This window comes from Acomys russatus, chromosome 20, assembly GCF_903995435.1.
Source record: "Acomys russatus chromosome 20, mAcoRus1.1, whole genome shotgun sequence".
Lineage (NCBI taxonomy): Eukaryota > Metazoa > Chordata > Mammalia > Rodentia > Muridae > Acomys > Acomys russatus.
In genome coordinates, this window is record NC_067156.1 from 10017866 (window position 1) to 10032358 (window position 14493).

General features: G+C 42.0%; 1 protein-coding gene across 1 annotated transcript in view; it reads left to right on the forward strand.

Moving 5' to 3' along the window:
- Positions 1-204: 204 nt before the first annotated feature.
- The window catches only part of Dsg3 (desmoglein 3), a 30224-nt gene continuing 15935 nt past the window's right edge, over positions 205-14493 (forward strand). The window contains exons 1-8 of the mRNA XM_051163589.1: positions 205-472; positions 9058-9093; positions 9736-9867; positions 10704-10859; positions 11296-11440; positions 12040-12206; positions 13104-13232; positions 13706-13891. Coding sequence (XP_051019546.1) covers positions 425-472; positions 9058-9093; positions 9736-9867; positions 10704-10859; positions 11296-11440; positions 12040-12206; positions 13104-13232; positions 13706-13891 — 999 coding nt within the window. The 5' untranslated portion in view covers positions 205-424. The remainder of the gene's footprint in view (positions 473-9057; positions 9094-9735; positions 9868-10703; positions 10860-11295; positions 11441-12039; positions 12207-13103; positions 13233-13705; positions 13892-14493) is intronic.

Consider the following 14493-nt stretch of genomic DNA (forward strand, 5'->3'; position numbering starts at 1 on the left):
TACTTTCCAGTCTTCAGCTATAACCATAAGAAGCCAACTAGATTTTTTTTTTTTCAGTGTGGCCAGACCCAGCTCTAGCACTTCCATGCCATGATTAATGTGTTATTCATCTGGTACCCTTCCTATTCAACTCTTGCCTTTAGCCTGTGAACTTCTTGTTTAGCTTCCAACAAAGGATTCCATTGCTGTAGGAACTGAGGCGTGTCTCAGTTTTTTACCTGGGAGGCAGTGATGCAAGTGTTTCTGGTGAGACCAATCCTTGGCTTGGGGTGGGGAGGGACAGACTAACAGGCCACCAAGAGAGTCCTGGGGCAGACAGCAGAGCCACCATTGCCAGAAGGGAACTTCAGACGACGGATACAGACACCCAGGTGAGGAGCTTCAGCAAGAGGCTTGGATTCAGTCACCAGGGACACCAGCGGCAATGACCTGCCTACTTTGCAGAGCCCTGGGGCCTCTGGCCCTCCTGATGGTAAGTCCCACCTTTTTCTAAAACTAGTGCACTTCTCCGCTTCTTTGCTTACTACAGAAGACTGGGTTTGGTTGCTGAATCCCTGTTGTACATTCTAAAAAAGGGGCAGCCAGACTAAACATATAATTGTGAAATTTTTTAACTCCTTCCTTTTTTTTTTTTTTCTTAATTTTAAAAAGAAATGTGAAACAGGAAAAAAAAGTTTATTTTAATGTAGTTATTATATATTTCTTCAGTGATCAAGTGAACTCATCCCAATTCCAGATTTTATTTCCCACAATTTTCATTTTCTTCAAGGCAATGCATGTTTTCTAACATACAAATGAGAGCATGCATGACACTGCCGTTTCAGTTTTCTAGGATAACACGCCTCTTGTTAAGCGTATGGCTAAGACCTTTGCATGCCTGATCTTGATACCTGACTTGTTTTTAGAGTAGTCACCAACCGTTGTACTAAAAATCAAAGTAATTTTAACTCTAGACAGGTTGGGAGGGTTATTAAGAGAACCGGTTTTACATTTATCCACTATGTGCAAAATAGATGAAGCTTCGGGGGATGGTTGACATGAACTTGGGGGGAGGATGGTATTAGGAGAAGGACTCTCCTGTGGACGGGAAAGCTTTATGTTTTAGAAAAGTCAAGAAGAATCTAAACTGAAAGTCTTAGCTTAGGTACCATAAGCTAGTTTATGCCTTAATCGTCATGTGAGGGAGGAAAAAGCATGTCGTACGCATAGCATACATGAAGTTCACCAACACTTGCATATAAATAAATACAGGAAACATTTCCACGGCCAATTGCCTCATTGTGGATGGTAAACTTGACCTCAGCGTCCATCCGTTACCTTTGCTTCATTTCAAAACACAGAGAACGGCAATGTCTAAAAGTTATGGGGAGACAGATCTCAAGAGCTGTCTAAAAATCAGAGTTGTCTGCCACACAATAGATGCCTTGTGTGAAACAATGTCTCAGCTCCCTATTGTGTGACATCGCTCAAACAGAAAACAGACACCACACAAGTTTTCACAAAAGGAACCAATGATTCTCTTTTAACTGTAAAGCAGCCTGCGGTTCTCATAGCATGCTGGTGATGAGAAAGTTAGAACATGCTTTCTTCTGGCACACAGCAAAGTTTTGCCCCTGCAGGAGGAGAGGAGGAGGGCAAAGAGAAGGAGATAGAGGAAGAGGAGAAGAGCAGGGGGGAGGAGGGAGGCAGATAGAGGGAGGGAGACAGAGTCAGAGAAATACAAAACGAAGAGCCTAGATCTGACCTGTGCAATATCATAGCCACTGTCCATACGTGGATGTTGATCACTTTGAATACAATTGTCCGGAGATGAGATATGCTGTTAAATGTCAAAGTGTACAATAAAATAATTAGCCACAACAAAAGAGTGTAAAAGATATTCTTAGTTTTTAGTTTGATTGCATATTGAAAGTATAGTAGTTTCCGTAGGTTAAATTAACACACCACTAATTAGGAAACTTTTTAAGCAAGCCTTTTAATGTGACTATAAGAAATTTAAAACCCCTCACGTGATGGCATTAGTGCTTCACCTTAAGCTAAGCTGTATCCTTAGTCCTTCTTTCAGAGGGCAAGGGCGGTGTTAGGCAGGTAAGACTCAGCGGATTCGGGTGGGAGTTGACATTCCATAGGTAGAGACGGACCGAAGTGTTCCATCGTCAGACCCACGCAAACAAAGACAGGGCTATTGTGCCCTTGGCCAGGGGCTGTGGAGCCACCGGTTTGACATGTTAGAGAATCAGGGTTCCTTTTAGAAAGGTGGATGAGTGTGACATTGAAATGTTCATTCTGTGACAGTAAATGGAATCCTTTCAGAAACAGGAGCCACCCAGAGTCTTGACATAATGTGGTTACCGGTAAAAAGCCATGTTCTCGGAGCCTGGGCATCATTTGTTGTTGAAGGGTGGGGCCTGAAAGTTGAAAGACAGACGTGTCTGGAGGTTCTAAGTACCCATCCCATCACACACACTATACAAGGTCATTGGATAGCGTCGCAATGTGAGATGTAACAGAAAGGCCTAGACTTGAGTGTGTTGCTGTTCTGTTGACTCACTCCAGTCTTATGTTCTCCACTGTGAAATAAAAAATCATCTTAGGTGGGGCATGGTGGCACACACCTTAACACCACCACTGAGGTGGAGAGGCAGCCAGATCTGTGAGTTCAAAGCCAGTCTGGTCTACACAGTGAGTTCCAGGACAACTCTGTAGAGAAACTTTGTCTCAAAATAAGCAAAGAGAAAACAGAGAGAGAGAGAGAGAGAGAGAGAGAGAGAGAGAGAGAAGTGAGGGAGGAAGGAAGGGAGGGGGGATGGAGGGAGAAAGGGAGGGAGAAAAGGAATATCATCTTAGCCCTGTCCCTGCTTCCCTAAAATGTCCACAGTAAGAAGGGAGCATCCTTGTATTTACAGTACTTGGAGAAAATGAAAGTGTCTGAAAGACCTTGATACCATCCAGTTGTAGTATCTCAATTCTAGGATAGTTCTTGATGGCATGCGCCTCAGTGTTGTGTTTTAAATTTGAATAACCACCAGCATCACTCTTAATAAGTTAAGGAAGGTCCTACCTGTTCCTTCCGTTAGAGCATATTAAGAATAGTTGTGTGGGGCTGGGAAGATGGCCCAGCAGGTTAAGAGAGCTTGTTGCACAAATATAAAAACACGGGTGTGAATCCCCAGTACCCACATAAAAAGTCAGGTATGGTGACATGCTCGGAAGCCCCAGCACCGTGGGAAATGGGGACAAGAGGACGGCTGAGGCTTGCTGGCCACCAATTCCGTGTTCGGTGAGAGACCGTGTCCTACGGGAATAAAGTAAAGAATGACAAAGAAGGACACCCAGCTTCCTTCTCTGACCTCCATGTATATACGCATGTAAATAATTACACACACACACACACACACACACACACACACACACACACACACACACACACACCACTCACCTACACATACATATACACAAATAAAAAATTTTAAGCAGTATTTGCAAAACTAATGTTTCAGAAATGGCAAGAAAAAGTCCAACCTTAAGTAAATATCTGTGAGTATAGGAAAATACATGTTTTCTAGTTTAGAGGTTTTCCTCAAAAACTCACAGCTATTTGGACTTCAAGATTAATCATTTGGCAGATGTAGGTACAGGATCCACCTGAATATTCTTTTAAGGTTGTCAGATTTATCAGTTCTCTATATTTATCTTATTTATTTCACATAACAGAGAATCAACATTTGAAAATAATTTATGGCTAAAGATGCTTACCTTCAGAGACTTACTTATGAAAACAAAACGTGTCTGCAAAGAAAACTATTATTCAGTATCTTAGAGCTAACAAAATCTAAAACACATTCTGAGTCATGACTTTCCTTATCTGAAGAATGAGCTAGTCAATCTCATGTTATAACGCTGTCTAAAACTTTACTCAGGAAATTAACAGAGATGTTTAAAACTCAAAAGTTGAATACAGTTTCTTTTCAAGTTGTTTTTGGTAAAAGGAGAAAATGTTGAAGTCATTGAAATGTTAAGTCAGGAGTAGAATGTATCCTAGAATCAGCAAGAATCACTTCAGCCATCTTTTCTATACAATAACAAAGTACATTTTTAAAAAAAAAAAAATGGCTTTAAGCTAAATGTCCCATTTTAACAAAGGGAAAAATCTCCACGGTGTCTTTTACATTCTTGATTAGTGAAATGGTTGTTTCCATGGCTAATAAATATATGAAGATGAGTGTCCCACAGAACAGCTTCAGAATTCAGGATTCTAAAGGCAGAGGAGCCATGCCAGGAATACTGCCTCACTCCGACCGATGTTGGCAGCAGTCAGGGGAGGCAATTATTTCTATCAATTAGCATCCCCCCCTTTGCTTAACACCAGAAACCAGTTCTCGTCGCTAACTAGAAGTCCGTGTTCAGAGGTTTCTTGTAAACATTTTAGCCCTTGGTGCTTCCTTTCCAGTAAAAAGTCAATCTGATAGCCCAAGGTGAGGGCTTGCTCGGGGAAATGCCTCATGAGGAAATTGCATAGATGATGGGCCAGCCATAATTACATGACGAATAACTGAATCTGCCTTATGCACAGCTTTTCCTTAATGTGGTACAGCTGGCCGGGCTGTGCGTTGCACAACTTCAGTAGGTGCATTCATGGGAACTGCAGCGGGAGCATCACCCCTGAGGTTTGCAAGGAGCAGCCTACGCAGGGATACAGTGGAACACTGTGCCTTTGATCAGTGGAGAATGAACACACACACACACATACACACACACACACACACACCAGTGCCAAGGAGTCTCTGCAGACTAGTCAAAGAGCTTTTTTACACCCCTTTCCTTTTCTTGTTATTCTAACAGATTATTAGCATTTACTAAGCACCTACAATGTATTTGGGGTCACCTATGTGCCTTATTTACATCTGTTAACAGATCAACCCTCACAACAAACCTACACATAAATACAAAGTGCAATCCTTCTATGGCAGATGAGGAAAAGGAAGGATTGGGTCGTGCTCCCAAGTCACATAGTGGCACATGCCTAAGACTGGGCTTTAAGTCCATCTGGAAGCTAGGAAAATGGCTCAAAGGGCTGCCAAGCAAGTGTGAGGGGCTGAATTCAGATCCCTACAGCACATGGGATATATGTATGTAATCAGAATTCTCCTGTGGGAAGATGGGAGGAGGAGACAGGAGAATCAATCCCTGGAAGCTTTTGTCCCAGAAGCCTGGAAACTACAGCAGCAAACGAGAGGCCTACCTCAAACAAGATAAAGACAGACACCGAGACATCAAACAAGGTAAAGACAGACACCGAGACACCGAGGTCGTCCTCTAACCTCCTCACATATGGCCTGGAACTCACACACCTGCATTTGCCCGCACATGCGCGCGCGCGCACACACACACACATGCACACACAAAGAAAGAAAGCCAGGACCCAGGGTCCAGATTTGTACCAGCACACTGACAACATCCTCCAATGCATTCAAATAGAATATTCACAAACAGCCAAGGGCATCACTTTTTCTGAGCATATATTAGCTGAAAAAAAAAAAAAAAAAAAGATCAGCTTACTAACTTAGTTGAGTTCTTGAAAACAGAATTGTCTGAAATTAAATACAAGTTTCTAAGTAACACATATTATTCAACCGGATAATTTTCTTTGGTGAATACAAAGTTCACTAGAATTGTTTTTTGGCTTTAAATTACAAAAATTCTATACTATTCTGACTTAGGATTACATAAATTTTTTCTACTTTATAGAACCGTTGGGGTTTTGTTTTCAGTGTAAAATCCAATAAATTACATGAGGCATTCAATGTCTTTGTGTTAGATGATGCCCCAACCATAGGTTAAAACATGTGTTCTGAGGACTGCAGGCTAAACCACGCTGTGTCAAGGGTGTGTTGGGATTAGTTTTGTCAGCTTGCAGTGAGATTCTCAGGGCATTATGCATCACAAGTGAAGGAGCTTCCACACAGACCTCAGGATAAGTCACACATTCATGTGTATCTCGCTCATCAATGTGTCTCGAAGGACTGCTGGGACCTGGTGTCTTTACAGTCACTGTTCCTGACTAGTTGACCAATTAATTACAGCAGCGAAGCACCAAGCCATGTACATCTCATGGCTTTTTCTTTTTTGCCCTAAATGTATACATATAAAAATCATACTTCAAATATGTAATGATTCCTTTGAATTACCTAAGTTGCTCTCTCAATTCCCCAGAGGTGAGTGTGGCGCAGCCTTTGATACAGTCTAGAAATGGGCAGTGGGGCCCTATAAGCTGCTTTGCTCACAGCCGCTACAATGCACCTGGCAGAATCCCTAGGATGGTGGGAAGGGGGGCTTTATTTTTGGCTCCTGGAGCTCCTGGCGCCAGCCTGTCACTGAAAAGCATTATGGCAAAGGACAAGAGAATCTTACATCGGCAGCTACTCACACCAGAGGCAGAAAAAGACTTGCTGGGGCTAGAAAAGAATGCAGCTTTTTGAGACCCACCCTCAGAGGCCGGGTTCTCCAGTCAGGATCCATCTACTCCTGAGGCTCCAGGGCCCTCAGAATTAAGAATGCAATCTCAGTTCTAGCCAGCCATTTCAGCATGACAGTTTCCAGTCAAGTTCCTCATTTCTGGAAACATGTTTCCACAACACTAAATGACAGGGACATCCTTTGAGATCAGTCGTAAAAGGAAAGAGTTTAAAATGTAGAATGAGGGCTCTGAGCAAGGCGTGGCAGAGCACACCTTTAGTCCCAGCCTTCGGGGGTGGGGTGGGGTCGGGGGTGGGGCACAGAGGCAGGGGGATCTCTGTGAGTTGGAGGCTAGCCTGTTCTACATAATGAGTTCCAGGACAGCCAAGGCTACACAGAAAAAGCCTGTCTTGGGGTGGGGGGGTAAAGAAAAAGGAAAAAATGCATGCTCTAACTCTGTGAGAGCAAAGGGAACACTTTGCCTTCCTGGGAAGGTAGGAGCAGGGCTTTAACGCCTATAAGAAGACTCGTTCTCCCCGGGGCTAGTACAGACATGACTCATGTTTCCTGCAAAGAAGAGCATGCCCAGCCCATCCTTCCCCCTCTGAATCAGATGAGAAAGAATGGCCCGTGACCACACTACCACACTGGTCCTTTCTTCCCTAGTAGACCACATGATGTTGGAGCATCATCTTGAGACGCTACTTAAAATGAAAATTTCAGTTGAAATGTTTACAATGGAGGGGTTGATCATCCCGTGTCTGGTGTAGTGGCTCCTTTGGTTCAGACTTGGTCCTGCCTGTTGGTTACTAAATGATGTAATGAATCTCTATTGTTTCAGGATCAACCACAGCGTTTGGCCAGATAGAAATCTAAAGTGACTGCCATGTAACTTTCTTTGGTGAATTTATGTTAGCTTGGGGGTTAGGATCTAGTGTCACAGCAATGCACCCACCCTGGAGATAAAGTTGCTGTGTTTCAAACCCTGGCTTGTTGGGGATTATTAACAGGGACAAAGTATTTCTATTCTTGTATCTCTATAGGTATAGAAACAGGGTTACGTGGTAGAATCTTCTCCAGGTGATATTATCATGAATGATGTTTTGTGAATAAAAGCTAATGAAGCCACCTACCGCTGCCACACTTGTAACTTGCCCCTGTCACTTGTCTTCTATGACTTTTTATCTCCAGCTCTCACATTCAGTGAATCAGCCAATAGTTGCTAAACACTTGAATGGGAAGGAATGTTAGTACTAGGCCGAGGATTTGGAAAGTTTATGGAAAAACTCCTTAGTACACGCACAACAGTACAATACAGGGAACACTGGTGAGCTAAATGGCATTAGAAAGTGTGAGCTGTACAGACTCCGAGAGGGAGGCACCAGACAAGACAGCTTCATGGAGCTTGTTGGTACTTGACTGTGTAGATCACATGCAGGTAGACAGTAAGGGGAGAGGAATGCACTGCAGGTAAAAAAAACAATACAGCTGCCAGGCCTGTGGGCTCCTGAGAAAGCAAAGGTGCTGCCCAACTTACTTTATCCTCAGTTAATTTTTATGCAAGTACTATACAATGAAGTCCTTTTGTATAAGCACATATGATAGATAATAAGGGTTTGGGGTTTGATTTTGTTGTTGTTTTTTTTTTCCCCCCCTAGGTTTTTTGTTTTGTTTTGTTTGTTTTTGTTTTTTGAGACAAACCCTTGCTATGTCATCCTGGCTGTCCTCAAACTCTCCGCAACTGTCCTGCCTTTGCTTTCCCACAGCCAGGATTTTAGGCATGTACCACCATATACACCTAGCATCTAGTTTTGAATAATTCCACGACACTTTTGGAAGTTTATCACAACAGTTCCTAAAGCAATGACTTCTGGGAGCTGTTTATGTGGTAACCGTGTAAGAAAGACCCAGCAGCTTTTCTCAACCGGCTGAGGGCATAATTTTACAATCAAGGAGACAGTGATGATGACGGGGATGTTAATAACAGCGGCTATGAATCTTCTTCCTTGTTTTTGTTTTCTTTTGTTATTTCTGGTTTTTAAGACAGAGTTTCACTCTGTAGCTCAAGCTAATCTAAATTCACTGAGTAGCTCAGGTTTGTCTCAAAGTAGCAACAATCCTCCACTCTCAGCCTCTAACCATTGGTAGGTTTCTCTTTCACGACATGAAAATCTGAAGTCTGCAGATATATTGCAGGAGTTTTAGCACTCAGTGCTCTTGCAGAGGACCCAGGCCCACACCAGGATTCCCAGCACCACACCAACATGGCAGCTCACAACCATCCTTAAGCCCAGTTGCAGGGAATCTGACAGATGCACACATAGTGCACATACATGCATGCAGGCAAAGTATTCACATACATAATGTAAAGCAAATAATCTTTTAAAAGTCTGAAGTCGAATTGAAAAGCTAGAGAAAATTCTTTGTTTGGAGAAGGCTATTCCTTTTCCTGGTAGGATTTTACACTTTGGGGTGCTTCTACAAACCAACTTTTTAAAAACTAGACCGGAGGAACAGAAGACAATAATAAAGATTTTTAGCTTTACATAGTCACCTGTTTGAAAAACTTACATGGAATTTGGTTCTATTTGATGTCTGCAGGTGGTGCTGCTGGTGCACGGGGAACTGCAAATACAGGTAAAGTATGCTGTTTTTACCATTAAAATCAGAACTTAATTTTAAAACAAAGTCATATTGAGAAAAGCATTTAATCAAATCATTTGCTAATTCAACTGTGCAAACATATAAAACTAAAATTCTAACAAGTAGCCCAAAATATTTTAAGGTTATCTCTAAATATTATGATTATTATCTCATATGGTCTTAATTTCATTTTTTTTTCTATTAGATTGTGGTTGGTTGGTTGGTTGGGTCTGTTCTTTTGAGAATGGGTCTTCTGTGTAGTCCTGCCTAGCCTGGCCCTCACTGTGTAGGCCAGGCTAGCTTTGAACTCCTGGCAATCTTCCTGCCTCAGCCTCACTAGTTCTTGATTGGAGACATGCGCTACTATATCTGGCTCCTTTCTTCTTACAAATAACAAGTCAAATTCGATTTGTGGAATGCATCGGGAGAAAATCCAATATGATTAAGTGCTAATACTAAAAATCACATAGCTTTGTGATGACCTATTTAACGCTGCTTCTTGACAAAGCATCATGTGAACAAATGGTTCCAAAGTAGAAATGAAAGTTCCTCAGCCCAGGTACCTATCTATGACCAATATTCAAGGCAAAGACTGCCAGTCATGTGCTTGGTAAAGTGGGCTCTCTTTCAACACAGCTGGGAGGACAGCACAGAGAAGACGGAACAGCAGTGCAGCAGGTCAAAAGAAGGTACAAGCGTGAATGGGTGAAATTTGCAAAGCCCTGCAGAGAAAGAGAAGACAACTCAAGAAGAAACCCAATTGCCAAGGTGAGTTATAGTGACAAAAGCAGTGTGAGCCTTAGACTAAATGTGCTACATGCCACTTAAAGGCAATACAGCAATTCCACTTAGAAATGTGCAGCCTGGAAAGTCCACAGAACAACAACTTATTGTCTCCATCAAAAAACTACAATAATAGTAATAATAAGAAATTAAAAGATAGAGGAATGATATCCCCCTAAGGTTACAAAATGGGACTATGAAATATACTAACTCGTTTTAATGTATAAGTGGGTATATATGACAACTCTAATAAGCAAGGATGGAAAGAGAGGAAGGTGACAGATGACTGGATACGCCATGGTTGGGTAACTACTGGGGCTGGATAATTAGTTGTTGCATGAACATTGTACCAGTTTCTCTACTAAATAACTGTAAAACTATAATGATAAAACCCAGTTCACACCCATCCATACTTTGAATATCTGGTACCTTATTCTTTCCCTTTCCCTCTTCATTCTCACGTCTTCCCACTTAGGAAGCATCCTTCTCAAAATGTTAAGTAAGAAATTTTGCATGCAGAAGTCTTCTCAGGACTAAGGCTCCTTTGTTCCCTTACAACATTTTAACATGGCCACCATGGTACCACCCCCCAAACAAGCATCCTTACACCAAAACGACTAGTCAGTCACTCGTGGTCCATACTGGTGAGCAGAACAACAGTACTTTATTTCTTGTTCCTACTCTCCGATGAATGAGTAAACACACCGTGATGGAAAGTGTGGACCAACTGAACAACGGCTTTCGACCAGGAACATGGAGGAGCCAGGAGAAGCCTTATCAATGGATGGTCAGCTTGACATTTAAGCCGATTTTTCTTGCAGATCACTTCAGATTTCCAAAAAAACCAGAAAATTACCTATCGCATTTCTGGAGTGGGAATTGATCAGCCCCCTTTTGGGATCTTTGTTGTTGACCCCAACAGTGGTGATATCAACATAACGGCCATAGTTGATCGCGAGGAAACCCCGAGCTTCCTGGTAAGTCCTCAATCAGGCTATCCTCTTTGGTATAATTTGTGAAGTTAGAAGGTAGCTTTTCTACTGGTAGGTTTACAAAAAAAAAAAAGGGAATACATGGATTAGTCTGCCAAAACTATGAATTTCTCTACCAACAACCTTCTGCTATGGTTCATGTCCCTGACATAATTCACTCAGAGAGTGCCCAGGGAGGGCTGGGATGTAGCACACAGCTTTTCATAACTTCATCCTGCCAAAATACAGCAGCTTGAAGGACAGGGCAACTGCACCAATGGCAAGAGTGGGTACCTTTGCCTTTGCCCACGCTTTGGGGATGTGCTTTTCTTCTTTGCTCATTATGTTCTGTATATGCCAACATTGGCCTAATTTCTGTGAGTTTTAATAATATGCAAACTAACTCCATGGAGCCATAATGGATATTTCCCTGTGTTTCTAGATCACATGTCGGGCTCTAAATGCCCTGGGACAAGATGTAGAGAGACCACTTATATTAACAGTGAAAATTTTAGATGTCAATGACAACGCTCCAATATTTTCACAAACTATATTTAAAGGTGAAATTGAAGAAAACAGTGCTTCAAGTAAGTCTTCCACAGAGCTGCCCACCTCCAATTCATTTATCTTTCAATTTTATGTATCATTACATCTGTTTTTATTAACTACTCTGTTAGTTTTCACAATAGTTTGACAACAAAAATTTCATTAGATAGTCTGAGACTTCCTTTCAAAAACGTGCAGCGAACTCTTAGCAATTTGCCATCAGAATTGTCGTGAAGTTAATGCCCAGGTGTACAGCCTCTGTCTGGACCACAAAGCTCAAGAGGCCTGTTAGGCAGCCTGGATGTACAAACTCAATGGTTTTAGATCACAAGGGAAAGAGGTATATCCACAGTATTTGGATCATTTGGAAAAGGAAACATGCATACAGGTACATCTACGTGGGGAAGAACTCCAAAAAGCAGATAGCCCCAACCTCAGGAAAGGCAAGGCTGAGGGAGCATTGGAGGAAAGCCAACAAATTCTAGAAAGAGACAGCAACAGTGACACAGTTTTGTTGTTGGCATACAGGTAGTTTTAACCTTTTTTTTTTTTTTTAATAATTGCTGAACTACTTTGACTATTTAATGTGAATATAATGCCAGATGCTATGTAGTGTTTGACAATTCTCCTGTATCACTAGATTCGCTGGTTATGATCCTAAATGCCACGGATGCAGATGAACCAAACCATATGAACTCCAAAATTGCCTTCAAAATTGTCTCCCAGGAGCCCGCAGGCATGGCCATGTTCCTCATCAGCAGAAACACTGGAGAAGTCCGCACTTTGACCAGTTCTCTTGATCGAGAGGTAAAACGAGTTGCTTGAAAACATAAAAATAAAAAATAAAAAAAAAAAAAAAAACAAAAAAACAAAAAACAAAACCCTAAAGGGTTTCATGGCAGGCAACCCAAGAACAGTGCCTGCATTTTGTCTGACAATACAAAAAGAAGTAGGGGAAAGGCTCCCAGCCTTTGCCTGAGCCAATCTAGGGAATTTTCCTCCAGGGCTGTGATTCTGCTGTAGTGACCTGTGTACCTGTGAGCATAGCCTTTCACACAACAGCACAAAGGGGATGGTTAAGGAAGACACCAGTGGACAGAAGCAACGACTGCACTGTGATTAATTCCTAAGAACGGGAGGAAATTTCTTAGATGAAGAGATTTCTATGTGTCACAAAACCTTGGTGGCATGTCTTTTCTCTAGATGTCTCCACTTCAGTTTACCTCTGCGCACAAAATCCCAAACAAGTCCTTCCTTTCTTTTCTCGTCGTCCCCCACCACCACTGTGTATCTCCAGCAGACAAGCTACTCAGAAGCGTGGTACTTTCACACAAGTCGCTTTTCCAATAGACTGGCAAGGATACTCCACAAGTGAGCTTCTCCCGGACAACCACATCTCCCCCTCATTACTGTAGCCCGTTTTTGTTTCATTGTTGTTGTTGTTGTTGTTGTTGTTTTGCTCTGAGTCCACAACAACACTACCTTCAGAAGTTTCCTAAAGAGGACACCCCTTGTAGTCATTTGCCACTTCCATCCAGTCACCTGGAGGCCCACCAGTGTCTCTCTGCCATGGACAACTAACAATGTGTGTGAGCCATGATTCCACGAACCCAAATGTTTTCACTATCTTATCCATAGAAAGCAACTACTGGCCATACATGATCTTTGACAATTAACCTTTGCTCTCTTTTTCTCCAAATTTAGCAAATTAGTAGCTACCACCTGGTTGTGAGTGGTACAGACAATGATGGGATGGGACTGGCGACTCAGTGTGAATGCAGTATTAAAGTGACGGATGTCAATGACAACTTCCCAATGCTCAAAGAGTCTCAGGTACATCCACTCGTCCTCGAGGAAGCATTTCTGTACGTGCTTAATAGTTTAGCATCCCAATTTATTAACTGCCTGCTTGTTGGCTTTTTAATTTTCTGTGCTTTTCTATTTAAAAAAAAAATAAGCTTAAATGTGAGAGTTAATGAATAAGTGTGGATTAACACATAATTTGAGAAGCAAAAATTAATACTATTTAAAATAAATATAATTCTGTTAGGCAAACCCTAGAGCCGAAACTCAAACACTTCCCTGGGGGTTCAAACAGGGAACAAAGCTACCATCCATCCTGACTGAAGACCATCCCCCTCTGTTGAAGGAAGGTTGACACAGGGAGGGAGGGAGACCACACTTGCCTAGCCAGCCAGATCAGCCATATAACCATGGCAATGAGCAGGGTGACAGACAGTGCCTCAGCCAGGTCGCCCTCACAGTTCCTAGCACTGAATTGTAAATTCTGTGTCTCTGCATTGCAGTATTCAGCGCGTATTGAGGAAAATACTTTAAATGCTGAGCTACTCCGATTTCAAGTGGTAGACTGGGATGAAGAATACACAGATAATTGGTTGGCTGTGTATTATTTTACGTCTGGAAATGAGGGGAATTGGTTTGAAATTGAAACAGATCCCAGAACCAATGAAGGCATCCTGAAGGTGGTTAAGGTAAGGTCTGAGTTTCCTTGGTGGATAAGAATATTATGTAGGGCTGGAGAGATAGCTCCAAGCTTAAGAGCACTGCCTACTCTTCCAAAGGTCCTGAGTTCAATTCCCAGCAATCACATGATGGCTCACAATCATCTATAATGAGATCTGGTCCCCTCTTCTGGCATGCAGGCTTACTTAATAAATAATAAATAAATCTTTAAAAAAATTCTGTAGTAACTCAAACAATTAGCTCTACAAACAAATTTCATTAATAATGTTCCCTCTCTATTATTTTAAAAAGTATAAAACATATCAAGTTAGATACTATTTATTTTACTATCGTCATAGCTTTATTGGCTAAAGTCAGTGTCTCCTGATAAACTATTTTCTCCTTCCAAGCTACCGTACCTTTCATAGAGCATGCACACTCACACCACACATGCACACACAAGTATATGCACATGCATGCACATATGCACACCACACAAATGTTCACATATACATATGCATGTGCACGCACATGCACATGGACACAATCACGCAGAGGCACACTCAGACACACATGCGCAGGCATACACAAATTTGCACCCATGAACACCACAAACCACACGCATGCGCAC